At 33.3% G+C, this 17,135-nt stretch overlaps 2 protein-coding genes across 2 annotated transcripts; one reads left to right on the top strand and one right to left on the bottom strand.

The window, feature by feature from the left end:
* Positions 1-9,291: 9,291 nt before the first annotated feature.
* Positions 9,292-10,434, top strand: LOC140866846 (zinc finger protein ZAT5-like). Its single transcript, XM_073271901.1, has one exon. It carries the CDS (start codon positions 9,401-9,403, stop codon positions 10,208-10,210), a length of 810 nt encoding a protein of 269 aa, XP_073128002.1. The 5' UTR covers positions 9,292-9,400; the 3' UTR covers positions 10,211-10,434.
* Positions 10,435-10,757: 323 nt separating this feature from the next.
* On the bottom strand, positions 10,758-15,271 carry LOC140861796 (expansin-B6-like). The gene is made up of 5 exons (XM_073264802.1): positions 15,141-15,271; positions 11,857-11,933; positions 11,537-11,652; positions 11,241-11,422; positions 10,758-11,079 (listed from the first exon to the last, which is right to left on the bottom strand). Exons 1-5 carry the CDS (start codon positions 15,269-15,271, stop codon positions 10,758-10,760), a joined length of 828 nt encoding a protein of 275 aa, XP_073120903.1.
* Positions 15,272-17,135: the final 1,864 nt, after the last annotated feature.

Raw genomic sequence — 17,135 nt, 5'->3', positions numbered from 1 at the left:
TCAACTTTATGTTTGTTTATATTGATGATATTCTTATAGCATCAAAAAACATAGACGGACATGTTAAACACTTAGAGATTTTCTCTAAAATTTGTAAACAAGAAGGACTTGTTTTATCTGAAAAGAAAGCAGTCATAGCAACAAGGAAAATTGAATTCCTTGGTATTGAGATTGATGAAACTGAAATAATTCTACAACCCCATATTGTGGAAAAGGTAAAGAATTTTTCAGATAAACTCAAAGATGTAAAACAACTCCAGAGTTTTCTAGGAGTAGTTAATTTTGCAGGGAGAACATAAAAAACTTAGCAATGTACAGAAAGGTGTTCAGTCCTTTGTTAAAAAAGGATGTCAGGTTTATATGGACCGATGACCATACTAAAGGGGTAAACCAATTAAAGGAGATATGTAAGAATCTCCCAAAAATGGCTATACCCGTAGATGAAGATGATCTGGTATTATTCACGGATGCCAGTGACGAATGGTGGGCTGCAGTCCTTACCAAGATCACCCCGGATGGAGAAATACCATGCAGATACTGTAGCAATCTTTTTTCATAATCTGAGGCCATCAGATGGCATATCAATGAGAAGGAATTTTATGCAGTTAAAAGGGCTTTTGAAAAATGGCCATTATTTTTACTTGCTAAAAAATTCACGCTGAAGGTTGATAACACCCAGGTAAAAGCTTTCTTAAGAAATAAGATTGAATCCAAACCTGAGAAAGCTAGGTTATTAAGATGACAAGAATTATGTCAAAATTATATTTTTGATATTGTTATTATTAAATCTCATGAAAATATTCTTGCAGATTTCTTAACAAGAGATGGAAGTCAGTGACGTGGATTCCATCATGAAAATGCAGAGGAATCTAAGGGAACATCTTGGGTTGCTTCAAACCGAGTTCAACCAGTTAGTCATTAATGCTGAAATGGCTGGCAGGTTATTGCAAGCTGATCGGATCAAAGTATCTAATCGTATTACTGGATGTATGCAAGCTCAAACTCAACTATAGGTTGCTATTCAAGGACCAATTGTTAAGGCTATAGAGAAACCATTGGTTTCTCATAAACAGGAAATGTTAAAATCATTGGTTTTACAAGAAGAAAAAATACAGCCACTGGTTGTAGAACAAAAGGTTGAGGATTCCAAAACCCAAGAAACAAGTGCTAATCTATCATCAGCTTTTGATGAATTGGATGAAGCAACAATTGATGAGAAATACTCATCAAGTCAACCCTCCACCTCTGGGGTAAAAGAGGAAGAGATCAATCTTAGGTCCAACACTGACAATGGTAAATCTAAGATTGATACTAATCCAGCTATTATTTCTCCATTCCAGGTTTATCAACAGAAGTGGGAGAAATTAAAGACAAGGAGTGAAATCAATCCGAACACTTGCAGGGTTGATGTTGCAGGAATATATCCAAGGGTTTGGCTAAAAAACAATGTCAATCCTAAGGATGTAAAGCTCTGGTATGAATTTGGGGCTTTGGTCTCAGTTTATACAACATCGCCAAGCTTCCCGGAGATATCACAGTTACCAAATGGATCCAGAAAGCAGTTCAAAAAACATGGGCAAATAATGATCATTTGTTCAGAGGAGATGTGCTAGAATTATATTTCTTCAGTGCAGCACCAGAACCAACAGGAAAAGGATCACACGAACCCTTTCATTTCATCAAGCTAAGGAGACCTGATATGACGAGCCATAAATTTATCAAGGATCCTAAAGCTAAAGAAATACCCTTGGTATCCACTTTTGGAGAAAATGAAATCTCAATCAGAAGGGCATGGGGTATTTGGGTCTGTCTCACCGAGACGGACAAAGTCAAATTTCCGTTCAAATTCTACCAGAATTCTGTGAATGGATCGTTCCTGTTAAATACAATGACAGGAAAAACTACGGCTTTCGCGGAAGAACTCTTCGAAAAGAAAAGAAACTTTTTGTTGAACAACAAGCTGCCGGGGAGTAAAGAAACTCGCCGAAAATTTTGTAACATGGCTCACATAGGAATATGGTCAGAGGTTATCTGCCCAGAATGTCCTGATCAGAAGGAGCCAGAGTTCAAAAAAACATTCAGACCCCAAACGTATCGAAAAGATTTTTTCGAGACAAGCTAAGGTAGACAGGGACCACCAAAGATGCGTTTTTTCAGGGGACCACTGCAAAAGCAGAAGATGCCCCGACAAAAATAAAGAAGACATGTGAGGAGGATAGAGCCAAAAGAAAAAGGACGACATATGACTCCTCCACCAACAAACGATGACATCAATAATGGTATTACAGGACAAGGTGGATAACGGGTGATTCATCCACTAGCTAAAGATGCCATTATTAATGGCATAGAAGGACAAGACAAACAGCTGTAAGATTTCCTGAAGTTTCTCGGTGAAACGAGTGGAACCTCAGCTATAAATACAAGCGTTCAAGGAAGCTGAAGATATCGATCATTCCCTTCAGTTTTCTTACAAATAAATTGTTGTAATTTTCTCTTTCTAAGATTGTAATAAGTTTTTTTTTTATGTATTTCAAGAAAAAAGTTACTATGAGTAGCTAAACAAGTTATATTCTCCTCTTCAAAGGAGTTGATTTATGTAATAATATTATGTCTGAATAATTTTTCTAAAGTCTCTTGTTCTTTCATGCTCATATTTTTTAATTAAATTCATATATCATACGCCTTAAGGTAGAAAATGAATTAAGTCTGTGCTGGGTGTCGTTGAAGAAGCTTGTGCAGAAACCATCTGTTGCAACTACGTGGTTGGACTGTGGGGAGCACTTCGTAAAACTCGGCAGGTATGACCCGACGACACTATGGTCAAAGAGGTTTTTGAATTTAATTTATCTTATGGAAGCATGTTGGACCCTAATCCAGAGTATATCGTCTGGAAACCTTGCGTAACCGATAGTTCTGCTTGGCCTGAACTGGTTCGATAGGTAAAACAATGTCACGTACAAAGGATTAAATGCTAAACACTTTGTTAAGACAAATTTGGGGACCACTAGGGAGTTGAAACAAAAAAATTTGAGTGTAGGGAGTTAAGAGAAAGAAATGTTTGGGTTTGGAGATTTTAAAATAATTTGTCCTTAATATTTTAGGAATCAAATATATATAACTACGGCCCCTCTATTATAAACCAAAAACACTTGTATCTTAGTTGAGAAAGTTCCGTTATTTTCTTTAAATAAATGGAGCAAGGATCGATTCCTCATTCCCTCTTCTGAACGTTATTTTTTTATTTTTTCACATTGTTTACCTCTTATTCTCTCTCTCTCTCTTTGTTTTCCCCCTTTTTCCTTCTTCTCTCTCACATCCGTACTTTGTTTTCTTATTTCTCTTTTCTTCTTTAATGTCATCGAATATCTAAATTAGTATTTTTTTTAATGATGATAAAAAAAAATTACTGAAATTTTAAAATTTATTTTCTAAAAATATATAAAATAAAATGACATTATAATAACAAATAAAATAAATAAATCTTCCATATTAATTGAAAAAACAACTTGAAAGATCTAAGATATTTATATAATTATTGATAATTTTAAAATTTATCCTCTAAAATTACACTCTCTCTATTTCATATATAATCACTTTTTCATTTTTTTAAAAAAATTATATAGACTTGTACGGTAATTAATAATATTTTTCAACTTTTTTAATTAATATGTCCATAATTTATTGGACTTTTTATTAAATATATAGATTACTTTCAATAATTTTTTACATTATATAAGTATTCATTAAATAAGAATAAATTTGAAAAGTTATTTACCAATTGAAATTTTCGAAAAAATTGTTAATGTGTGTGAGAAAGAAGTAAATATATATATATATATATATATATATATATATATATATATGTGTGTGTGTGTGTGTGTGTGTATGTGTGTGTGAGACAAATTGATTATTAAATAAATTTATATATATATTATATTTAAAGATAGACACATATATATTTTTAAAATAATAAAATAACATATTTAAAATAATAAAAGAGAATGAGAAACAATAAAGATGTAGTATTTTGTTTTTAGAGTGATCGTGTTTGTGATTACTCTTTACAGCTATCATCGAAAAAAATCAGTCTCGACCATGGATATTAACAAAACTAGGCTTCAAAGGAAATTAAATGGAGGATGATTTTCTCTTGGATGCATTAATGATGATATGTATTGAAAGGAAAATTAACAAAAATCTTTGTATTGATAATATCAATAAACTTTAAAAATTCTAATGAACATCGAATTCCTTTAATGTAAAAAATTTTTGTTCGCAACATACAGTTGATGTTTAATTAGATGAATATAAATGATACTGTAATTTGTCTTTTCTTTTTTAATATTGTGTCTAGCTTGTAGACGGTCCCCCCATAACCGAAATCCTGGATCCTCCCATGTCCACATGGAAGGTAAAAATAGTTTTCTTCTCTCCCTCTCTTTTCCCGAGGTGAGAATATGTGAAATATACTGTGTATGTATCCCCATCTACCAATCTCTCCACTATCTCCATCTATCATCGACCGACGAGCAGAGCGGCGGCGGCGGGCGAGGTTCGGCGGCAGTGGTGATACGACAATGTCTCATGTAAGCCATGGATTAGCTTCCAAGATTTCCTAATCTGGCTCGACGGAGGCAGTGTCGCTATGTTGTTTTCGTGCGAAGTGTGTCGTCGCGCGAGGGGGATGGTGATCTTTGGTGTCTCTCTCGTCGAGTTCCATCCATGGATGAGCTTCTAAGCCTCCAGATCTGCACTCTACGGGATGAGGGTGGTGGTTGCTGTGAGCAGCGGAAGAGGCGGCGCTTGGGTGATTTCCGATTTACAGCCTTGGAGTTGATTTCTCGAAAGCCTCCTGATCTGTAAGCGAAGAGAGGTGCGACATCAGATCTTGGAGACAAGGTTCTCACGTCGGCAGCAGATCAGAAAGAGGAGAGCAGCGACAGTGGCTGGAAAAGGGAGAAATAGTGGCGGTCGTGAGAGGAAAGTCTGGAGTTCCAGCGACGCGGCGGCGGGGCGACGATGATTCCTTGGGCCGTGAGAGGGATGGATAGATGCATGTATATACGCGCATAAGCATAAACACAAATGTTGTTTGTTGTTGTATGTGTTTGATAATAATTATTTTATTTGTGTTTAAATGCATGGGCTGCTTCATCATAAAATTGTGAGAATTTTGATTTTCTCACTTTTACAACTTTGTCTAATATTTTAAAAATATTATGACTTGGTTAGTTTCATTGAGTGGTAGTGAAAAAGTTGTACTAGATATATATTTTTAAAATATATATTTGGTGGGATGTGCGTTCCGGGATAATTAAGGTATTGTCCTTGTTGAGGGTGGACCAAAATACCAACATGTTTGTTGATCTAGCAAAACCTAGTGATGATAGTAAATATAATGAGTAAATTTTCATTATTTCCAAAAATTGGACCGCTGGGTATAACGACGGTTATCTATTTTGCCCATATACGGGAGTTGGACCTAAACTGTTATTCCGGTGGATGGGTTAGGACAGTCACTTATAATATTTTCAACGGAGAGTTTTTCTAATGCCCTATAGATTTTTGTCTTCATGCAATCTCTTTAAGGAATGCATCTTCTGCAATTCCTTGGAGTAGTATCTTCGATGAAAACCTTTGAGTTAGTGTATTTCATGTAGTCTCTTAGGTTGATGCATTCGATGTAACCTCATGAGTTTATGATTTTTAAAGTCTCTAGGACTTATCGAATTCTTCATAGTTATCATAACTTGATGAACTTTTTTATAGTCATTATGACTTGATGAATTTTTGTATAGTCATTATGAATTGATACATTTTTTATAGTCGATATGGTTTTTTTTGAAAAAAAATTTTACAATCGGTGCGACTTCTTCTATAAATTTTTTATAGTCGCTACGACTTCATGAATTTTTTATAGTCCTCATGACTTGATAAATTATTTATAGTCGCTATGACTTGATAAATTTTTTTATAGTCGATATGACTTCTTTTGAAAAAAAAAATTATAGTTGATGTGACTTCATGAATTATTTATAGTCGATATGACTTTTTGGATTTTTCTTTATAGTCGCTATGACTTTTTGGATTTTTCTTTATAGTCGATTTAACTTCATGAATTGTTTATAGTCGCTATGACTTTTTGTTGCGCTCTAGGAGAAATAACGTAGTGCTTAACATGGAGTACTTAGGAATGGATCAAGTTCCCAAGATTTTGTCTCATGGAGAAGTCCTAAACCCACTCTATTAGATGGTGAGGTATCCCGGGACCTTATTTTTATCGTATTGATCTCTTATAGAACTGTGGCTTAGGTAGTCCTACAGGCTGGCCAAGCCACTGTTGGATGGGTAGCCTGAATAATTGCATGGGTCGTGACGTATAAGTTAAGCATTCGTTGATGGAGCTGGGTTTCTTCCTATATAATGAAATATAAAAATAAACAAATAAACGTAAGTTTATTATTAAACATAAAATAAATGAGAAAAATTATATGTAGTGCAAATAAAGTAGCAGCAAGCAATCTATTTTAGCTTGCAGGTGTTTGCCCTATGAGTGTAGAGTTTTTGTAGATTGACATGACTCTCTGTCTTGTGTTATATTTCGTCGTATTTTTCTTCTTGTTTTTTTTTTCCGAGGAGTGCAACTCATCAGTTTCCTCGATGCGTATATATTTTTTGGCTCTAGACAACAGCTCCTCTAAGCTGTTCGAGGATTTTCCTGCTATAGATTCCTTGAACCTTCCAGGGCGCAAGTTTTGCTGCATTATTCCAGACAGCAAATCGTGATTCACGTGTAGGGCTTTGTGAACTGCGTGAGTAAATCGTCGAACATATTCTCTCAAGCTTTCTCCTTCTTTCTGAACAAATGTGAATAAGTATGCTGCTATTTTCGGGTATTTCTTGTTAATTGAGAATTGCTGCAAGAAACACTCGGTGAGTTGCTCCAAGTTGACAATAGATCCAGACGACAGCTTATTGAACCATGTGAGAGCTCGCCCTGATAACGTTATTCGGAATATCTTGCAATAAGCAACATCTGTAATTTTTCGATATGATCTTGAGGATCACTAGTTCCATCGAACTCAGATAGGCTGGGAATTTTGACTACCGTAGGCAATGCTTCAGATAGAATGGCGTTAATGAACGGGCTCCGACGTGCAGGAAAGATTGCTCACGAATTAACTCCAAGTTACAAATGTGTGAGATCCATCTCCACGGGTTGGATTAGTGGTTTTGTTTTTGTCAGAGATGTCGTGAACTGTGTGAGCACTTATTTTACCCTCTTTGCGAGTCGTATTTTTCTTAGTTCCCACGTGATCTTTGTCAATTGTTTTTGGCGCGGTTTTCTTTGGGTCTTTGTTACCGGGGTCATGAGATGAGGACCCTCTTCTATGATCTCTCTTGTCGGTGCTTCGACGTTGACGGGATGCCACGAACTGAGCAATCGCTTCAGTCGTTGTGCGTGCAGTTGTTCCTTCCATTAAGGCTGTCAACATTTCATGTGTGAAACTAAATCCAAGCGGTGGTTCGGAGATGAGAGGTGGGTCTTCATTGCTATTATTTTCTTGAGCTATTTGTGATGAAATATGCATTCTCAATGATGCAGTGAACAATTTTTCACAGACGGCGTCAAGCTGATGTAGCATAAAATTGATATTACCCGATTAGAAAAAATATGGGTAACTTGTGGAGATCTGGATAGCCGGATTAATACTCAAACTGTTTCAAATACCAAACTTCGTGGGTTGTTACATGCATCACAAAGCAAAGTGAGTGGCGTCGGGAGTTGCCCGGCGAAGACACACCAACGCTCAAATCAGTATTTGCATGTGACTATAGAGAGCGTACCTTAATAATGAGAGGACTTGAGCTATTTATAGATAGCCGGAGAGTTTCATAGGCTTGAGCCTCTTATAGGCTTTTAAGAATTTATGGGTTTGATAAAGTGTCCAAATAAATAATATGAGACTCAAATGGATTGAGTCATTGGACTTGGGTGGAGAGAAAATCAAATTGGGTCATAACCCATCATTTATATATATATATATATATATATATATATATATAATCCCATATTTTCTATGTGCTAGTAAATGATGCAATTTTTGGAAAACAGATATAAAACAAAAATCTATTACTTATTTATTTAATTTAAAATAAATTAAATGCAATATATGAAACAAATTAAAAGATAGTCGTAGAAGTGAAGTAATTAATATATTGTTTGAATAGTTTATGGTGATCGAAGTGGTCGCGGTTGCCCACAAAACAGGACATTCCTTACGTGCAAACACATTGTGCTTCAATAATACATATTCTCTTTATTCAAAAATAAAATAATAATAATAATAATAATAATAATAATAATAATAATAATAATAATAATAATAATAATAATAATAATAATAATAATAATAATAATACTACTACATATTGTCTCCATTCAACAACTTACTTGCATGCCTTCCTCAAAGTCTCCACTCCATTTGACTTAATTACTACCTCTCTCCCTTCCCCTGTAATCAACTATATGATACCCTCGCCATGGATGATACGATTCCAAGTTCAAATTTCAGTTTTAGTCTGTTATCTTTATTTTTTTTTTAATTTTAGTCATTCTCCGATATATGTGACACTAATGCAGTGCTGATTTGAATCTTGACGTGTATAATATCACGTAAACATTTTTTAAGAAAATTGATTGAAATTGCTAAAAATCGAAACATGTAGAATTAAATGAAAGCATAGAGGATCGAAATCGTAAAATGACGAACATACAAGACCAAAATTGCATTTTTTTCACTTCTATAATAATAATAAAATTTTGATTTATATACTACATGCACACATTCTGTTACACACAAAATCACACGTTATTTTTGAAATGACGAAATATCTCATATATACTCGTTATCGGAAAATCTCTTCGTTGAGATAGTTTTGTAGCTTCGAATGTAACGTCTAACCGAGTATGCGACCGAATGAATATATATACATTTTTCTATACATGTACGTTTTAGAAATTTAATCAGATGATGGATGAGTAACGGAAGACAAATATATGGTCACGTACTATGGCCTCATGCCAGTTACATTTACATATATGTAGACTATTATAGTTATTATTATCATTATTATACGTTAGCTAGCTTTTGTGGGTTGGAGTATCATTAAAGTATGAATTCTATATTTAGCATAGTGGGATGGATAGATACAATTGACTTGTCCAAACTGAAACTCTTCTAACATTCACTAATTTATTCAAACAACAAGAATCACCATTATCCTCCACCTTTCTCTCACACTCTGTCTCTGTCTCTGTCTTTGAAGCTATAACAAACAATTTGTATTTGTAGCACTTTGTGCATGGTGATGGTGGGGAGGAAGAAGAAGAAGGGACATGGAGGCTACGGCGGGGCCGCCGATGGATTGTAACAAGGACATCTCTTCCCCTAATATTGCCAAGGGCAAACGTACCAAAAGGTTGAGGGTTCTTTCCCCTATTCCCTTGACCATTCATGCCCCATCATTTCTTATCGAAGATAACACAAGCAACCACCAATATCTCAGCCCCGATTACTCCGACGAGGAGGAGGAGGAGGAGGACGACGACGAGGAGGAGAGCACCACCACGGAGGAGGAAGACACCGCAAGGTGCCTTATCCTCTTAGCCAATGGTCATTTCTCCCCTACCAAACACCCTCGTGGCGGTCATCAATATCATCATCAAATTCCCACCAGCAACAAGATGATCACCAACAAGGGTACTATGTACGCATGCAAAACGTGCGATCGGGTTTTCTCCTCGTTTCAGGCCCTCGGCGGCCACCGCGCCAGCCACAAGAAGCCCAAGAACGACAAGAAATCGTCCACGTCGTTATTCGACGAAGAGGATTTCCCATCTCCATCCAATATCTCGTCTTACAAGAGCAGGATGTCTCTTTCCCTGCAACTGATGAACACCAGCAACGCCAATAATGCCTCGCCCCGGATTCACGAGTGCTCCTATTGCGGAGCCGAGTTTACATCCGGCCAGGCACTCGGAGGCCACATGAGGAGGCACCGTGCAGCCTCCGGGCCTATTAGTCCATTATCTAAACCTCCATTAATGCCTACCAAAGAATTCGAATTCGACCTCCGGATCAAGCCCAAAAACGTGTTGTCGTTGGATCTTAATCTTCCGGCACCCGACGACGACCATCAAAGATGATTTAATTTGCCTTTGATTCGAAGCAACAAATTAAAAAAGGTTCAGAAAGAAAGTAGTAGGCTTTCGGCTGCCATTATTGATTGGAAGGTTCATTAATATTCTTTTCTTTTTTTTTTCTTCAATGCATCATTGATCTTCCACATTACAACATTATTTCATTAACAGACATGAATTCAATCCACTGTGATCAATTCTTTCTTTGTTTTAATTCCCCCTAAATTGAAACGGACTTATATATTACATTCATTATTTTCTTTGATTCTTTTAATGACAGATATTAATGTTTCATATTTATTTTTCCCTATAAATTTATTTTGTGCTCTTATGTGGATACATGTGATCTTGTAGCTGTGTAATAGAAAAACAAAGTAATTTATTCCAATAACGACTGACTAAGCAACATTAATGTTGGACAACTAAGGAATACAATTGCATTTCTTCGATCTAAAACATTAATATTAATTTAGATCACATTAGCAATTATTTTATTTTGAAAAAAAACGTGACGAAGTTTGACTAGTAGTAATAGTTAATTTTAAGTACGTAGTTAGAAGTTGATCCCCGATTGATAGGTTACGCCGGGAGCCCAATTTTCCGGGATAACTTGGCTCGCGACGGCGACTTTTTGGGAGTCTTTGGATGTTAACCTCACGGAAAACGGGCCTTTCTCCCCATTATGTAAGTCGATTTTCCATGTAACACCCCACGATAGTTGCATAGGCATCCATGCATTCGAATTCGACGCTTGAAGCTCGATCGTCCCGAGGTCGCCGTCTCCGTTCACAAACTCCATCACGAATGCTAGATAATTAGTGTTGGAACCCGTATCGATCCTGAAGTGGATATTGGTGTTATAATGACATGGAACCCTGCAAAACCCAAAAACAAGATTATATTAACTTTTGTGCTACATTTTCTACTAAAATATAGAGATCGGAGGATGATCCATCACTTTCTCAAATAAAAACAATTGAGTTTTTATGTGAGATTTCTTTCCATGTATATATACATATATTAACGTAGGATTTGCCTTTGGTATTGGATGTTGATTCTTCCGGCGGAACGTAACGGGTCGGCATGTCCCGGATTTGCCATAGATCCGAATGCCTTCCCACTCAAGTCCAAGTGATTATTTTCACATCCGGGACACTGATCTGTTATTGTTACAGTGATCGGATTCCCAGAACAAGCTGTGTTTTCCGTGCATTTGACCTATTATTAGAAAATATATACGACCTTGCATTAATCTATAAGTTCGTAGTTTTATAATTTCAAAGATAACGAGTAACGAAAACTTGATTAAATGGGATGTATATAATTAAGAACCTGAAAACAAGCTCCACAGCCCATTCCTGAATTAAATATATCATTATTTCCTGCAGCTATCATGGCATAATACGGCGAATTTTCTACTTCGGTACTGTATCCACAAGCTCCCCCATCTGCCAAATAAATTGATTAATATACGAAAGATTTTGATGAATTATTTCGTTGCCTTGAGAAAATAATATTCAAATATCTACTTGAATCCAAATAATGTCATAAAATGGAGATTTTTTTTTCCACCAGGAAAAAAAAAACAATTGGTGCAAATATAAAATATATAGTAATTTAAAAATTATAATTACTGCTACTGCTATTACCACTGCCACCTCCCGATGGGTTCCCATACCATGTCGCTATGCCGGATAATAAAGCGGCCGTTGAAGAATCGTTACCGGAACTAAAATTAATTATAATGGCCAAAATGGCGAAAATACTCTGAAATTTTATACGAGTGAGCATGCTGATCTAGTTCTAAAAAATTTTTGAAAAAAAAAAAATAATAGGAATATAGTGATATAGTTATGTTTGTGCTTGTGTACGTCCCATGGGTCGATATTTAGCTTTTATAGAGTAAAAAATAAATTAAATCATTTCACGTTACCATATATGTACAAATTAATCCTTAAATTAGGGCATTTACCGTGCACACGTTGATTTGAAATAATCGATTTGTATATGGTAATTGCGGTCATTTTGACACCGTGTTAATAACCTCTAAAACCAAAAATCAAAATCAATAATTCTACTACGTACTGCAATTTTTTTTTAACTGGTGATTGTGCAATTTATAGCCAATTGTCCCTTAATATACGATGTTATCAAATTGAAAAAGTCGTTTTTAATTTAATATATATATATATATATATATATATATATGATAATTCTAGAATTCATATCTGTTGGGCTTTCAAATCATTATTTGCATATTGTTTTAGGCCTGTATATATTGAACCATGTTTTAAAGTTGAGCAATTTCAATTGGACTTGCAACAAAAGGAACAAATCGAAAAATGAAGGTACGTGCCCACATTATCATAAAATTATGTATGGGCTCGGCCCACATATTTTGTAAATTATTTTTCATTAAATTTACGAAAAACATGTTTTATTGTAATTGAGACTTCGTTTGAACTAGTGTTTATAAAATATTTTTATTTAAAAAATAAGAATAAATATGTGTTGTGACAATTATAAACATTTTATCGTTTTTTTTTTCAATTCTAAAAACATAAAACACATTTCAAATATTGTTCAAAAACTATATTTTAAGAGCAATTTCTAAAAACATTATTCAAAAATCTTGTCCAAACATTTACTTTAATTTTTTAATTTATAAAATATTAAAAACATTTTTTCAAACACTTGTCTAAACGAATCTTAAATTAATTATGATTTCACGTATTTATCTTTTATGATTTAATATTATATAGAAGAATCTTTTAAAATTAAAATAAAATATTTGCATCAACACCAATTTACTCAATGAGAATCGAAAAATAATAACCGCATGATCGAATCCTCGTAGTTGGACTTCTTTTTACAATTTTTTATTTCAATCATTTAGGGTGCTAGTCACTGCTAGCTCCAAATCAATTTAATGCAATCAAAGTCGGCAAGTGCGGGCCGGGGTGGTATTATTTTAATAAATATAAAAAAAATAATTATTATTAATGAGAAGCCCAGAAGAGATTTCTTAACGTTCAGGCAATGTAATACTTTACTTGCACTCATTACTTTTCTTTTTCATTTATTTATACTTTTTTTTCTTTGTTTTTGCATGTTGACTTACATGCATATGTCACTTTCATAGCTTGTCCCTATGACTTTAGCCACATATATATACTTATCATTTATATATTATATAATAATTCCTTTTAAATTTATCTATTAAATCGAAGAGTATTAGTAATTATTGTACGTTGAAGTGGGTGTTATGTTAAGATCATCACTCTACGTACCCTTCTCACACAATCTACGATTAATTTATTCCAATATAATTTCCATTGTTTTCTACTTATTACTGATATACATATGTGAAATTTATATGCATAGATTTTTAATTACTATAATTGAATTATGTAATAAATATATTCATAAAATTATATTGCATGCAACACCTGCATTAGATTGCTAATGTACGTATTGTTGTTATGTATATGCTATTTTTTATTTTTTTTGGAATGGGAACTTAAAATCAGGGGTGGGCCCACCATAGCCAAAAACTTTGAAATTTTTTTTAGTATATAATTATATATTTTGTGAAACAATATATATTATATAAGTACTTGGCCCCTCAGGTGAATGAAATTACTGTGTGGCTTATTGGTAGACCATTTTAAACTTAAACTTGAAATTGAAATTGAAATTGGAAGCTTTGAGCCAAAAAAATTTTCCCTTTTACCTTTTGTTTTTTTTATTATTTTTTACGGTCTTTTACCTTTTGTTTTAATTAAAATATGTAAATAATTTACAAACTAATAAAAATAAATTATGGTCTATTCATTTGAACTAATAAAAAAAAAATTAAAAACCTCTATTCTTCTAATTTTCTTCTTCTTCGTAGTTAAACATCAAAAACGGTTACAACAAAAATAAAAAAAGAAGAAGAAATAACTCGACTTTCACGATCGGTCAAAGAACTAGCTGCCCCAACGAAACTATATGCTGCATAATTCGCTGATCTACGGACAAAAGCAAATAAACAACAGTGAAGTTTTGCTTCTAAAAATCATGTTATGTGCTACTTTTGACACATACAAAATATATTATATATTTTAATACCTTAACTTACTACATTTTCTACTATAATTACTCCTAGTATTCAGATGCATACGTTGCGTGCTTATATAATTTATTTTTTAATTAAAAAATAAATTAAATGATGAAATTAAAAAATATATAAAAATAAAGTTTTCGTATATAAATATCTACCAAATGACAAAAAACGTGATATTTTTGTGATTAAATAACTATCAAATGACAAAAAAATATTGGGCATATCAATGTATTAAAGTCTCATTCATTTTTAATATGATATGTTAAATTAAATTATGGTAATTTTGATATTTAAACGACGGATCATGACATGACTAAAAGGTTTTAAGTTTAATAATATAGTATAATGACATGACTAAAAGGTCTCAAGTTTAATAATATAGTATAGATATACCAGCGAAAAATAAATATTTTAAAATGCTGCTATAGATTGATTTTTGTTTTTCATTTTTTATGTTATATATCTTTATGATAATTATTTTATAGAATAAATATATTATTTAAAATTATACACGTATATTTTGAAGTTATTCAATAAGTTTGTTTTTTTTTTAAGAATCATTTTTCGATATAGATGCAAAATTTATTGGGGGATATGGAGATAAATCCCTATTACCAAACCCAACTTAGAGATCAGTCCCCATGCCCTTCAATTTAGTATTGCACTCCCTGAACCTCAAAAGTTATTTCTTTTAACTCCCTAGTCAACACAATCACGTGTATTTCACCTTCTCTCTCTTCTCTTCACCTCTTTTCTCATGCCGTTTGTTTTTAACCTATTTTCTCACAAGCAGGTTTATTTTTCACCTCTTTTCTTATCTTCTCTTACACGATTTTGACTGTAAAACCCCAGTCATGGACGACGAAGGCCACCGGAGAGGAAGCTGACCTCTTCCCTTCACGTTTTTCACCTTTTTTCTCATCTCCTCTTTCAAGATTTGTACAGTAAAATTCCACCATGGACAAGGAAGGCGACTGGAGAGAAAGCTGACTCCGTGATAAAAATTATACGGTAAATCATATCCTTGTATTTTTTTCTAGTTGATACGATCTTACCTTGCGATTTTCTCCTCTCCTCTATTTCACGATTTCTACATTAAATCCCTAGCCTCTCGGACAACGAAGGTGTTGAAGATGAATCTGAAAACCTTGAATTAATATTTGTAATCCCAGTAAGCATGACAATGTTTCTGTAGTTTTCCTAGATTTGATTTTTCACATTATGCCTCGTGATTTTGATTCAATTTTCTTGATGCGTATAGGTAGATTTATGTAATTGATTTTGTTGTTTTGAATGCTGCTTTGATTGTTCGAATCAAAGCAGCAGTAGCAGCGAAACTATTAGAAATTCTCTTTGGTGTTATTTTTTAAATTGAATTAGAGATTCCGTTAATATAATCTATGTTTGTGGTTGAATTTTTTGGATTGGAAATTAATGTAAGCTAAGTGGTGTTTTTTTTAAAAAAAAATTAAAGTGTTATTGATTCAATTACACAATTTGATAAATTGCATTGTGTGGTTGTTAAAGGGTCGGAGGAAATAGGTGATTGATTTATTTATTGCATTCAAACTCCTTGTGTGGTGTGTTGATTAATTTAATGTTGCACTTGCGATTTCATATTTTCTTCGTATTTTGCAAAACATTTGCGGAATAAAAAAGGGTTGTTGGATGAAGATAATGACTGTTGTTGGTTATATTTTTTAGCTGTATATTCTTCTTGGGTGTCGTTGGTCAATGTGTCGCTCTTTGATCAGGGGCTAAATTTATGTGATTTATTTTGTAGGTTATCGATATAATTTGTGTTATTATGCTATCGTTCAAGAAGGCTGGAAGATCCAAGTGTGTTAACAAAGACAGTTAATTCCTTTGATAATTACATATTTTAGTTGGTAGAAGTTGCAAGTAGTTTTCTACAATTGTCAATATAAAAGTGAGCTACCAGAAGATATGAAATTGAAAAATTGATGATTAATCACAATCTTAAAATATAAGATGGTGTCCAGTCCTTATAATACATTTTATTCATTTTTTTTGTTTATATTTGAATTTTGTTTAAGCTAAAAATTATGGTTATCGTCTTTTTTTCAAGTTTATGTGCATTTTTTGTTTATTTTGTTGAAGTTTATTTTTCAAACCATTGTTTGTTTGATCGATTTTTTCTTGTAGTTTATTGTACTAAAAAATGGCATAATTTACTCTAAATTCATGTTTTTACTTATCTTCTCAAAAAAAAATATAGTGCTACGCTCGAGACGACGATGAAGCATGGAACTACGAAAAAGATTGCACGATGAATAGTGTTAGAACGCGTATTACGAAAACCATATTATCCGAAATTTGTTTAGTAAAGATCCATGAACTTTAAAATTTGTATTGCTGGATATGTTTATGGTAGAAAACATTTTGAGTTAGTATATGTGTACCCCTTCAGAATTAATATGTGTTGGTGTCCAGGACAATGTGCCTATTGCGTTAATATTGCATTTTGATATTCTGATGACTGAGTTTATTTGTGTTTTTTTACAAGCACAACTTAATATATTATATGAAACGACCCTAACTCTATAATTAATAAATAAATATGCGGAATTTTTTTTTTTTTTTATACTTACTAAATATAACATGTACATACATGCTCATACATATATGCACAGAATAAATGGATTTAAAAATAAATAACTAAATAAATAACTCAAATAAAAATGCATTCTTTAATAAAATAAATATCTGAGTCAAATATTGAATTAAAATACTGCATAAATAAAATGATTAAAGTTTGCATGCACTGAAAATATTTAAATAAAATATTCCAAACCACAACCA

The sequence above is a fragment of the Henckelia pumila genome, chromosome 4 (genome assembly GCF_033568475.1).
Source record: "Henckelia pumila isolate YLH828 chromosome 4, ASM3356847v2, whole genome shotgun sequence".
Taxonomy (NCBI): domain Eukaryota; kingdom Viridiplantae; phylum Streptophyta; class Magnoliopsida; order Lamiales; family Gesneriaceae; genus Henckelia; species Henckelia pumila.
This window is presented reverse-complemented; position numbering and strand designations above follow the sequence as displayed.

Coding starts and splice junctions, on each gene's coding strand:
- LOC140866846 (XM_073271901.1), top strand. CDS start 9,401: ATGGAGGCTACGGCGGGGCCGCCGATGGATTGTAACAAGGACATCTCT.
- LOC140861796 (XM_073264802.1), bottom strand. CDS start 15,271: ATGGTGGAATTTTACTGTACAAATCTTGAAAGAGGAGATGAGAAAAAA. Junction 11,934..15,140: donor GGTTTTACAGTCAAAATCGT/GTAAGAGAAGAT, acceptor AATTAATTTTAG/TTCCGGTAACGATTCTTCAA. Junction 11,423..11,536: donor GCTGTGGAGCTTGTTTTCAG/GTTCTTAATTAT, acceptor TTCTAATAATAG/GTCAAATGCACGGAAAACAC.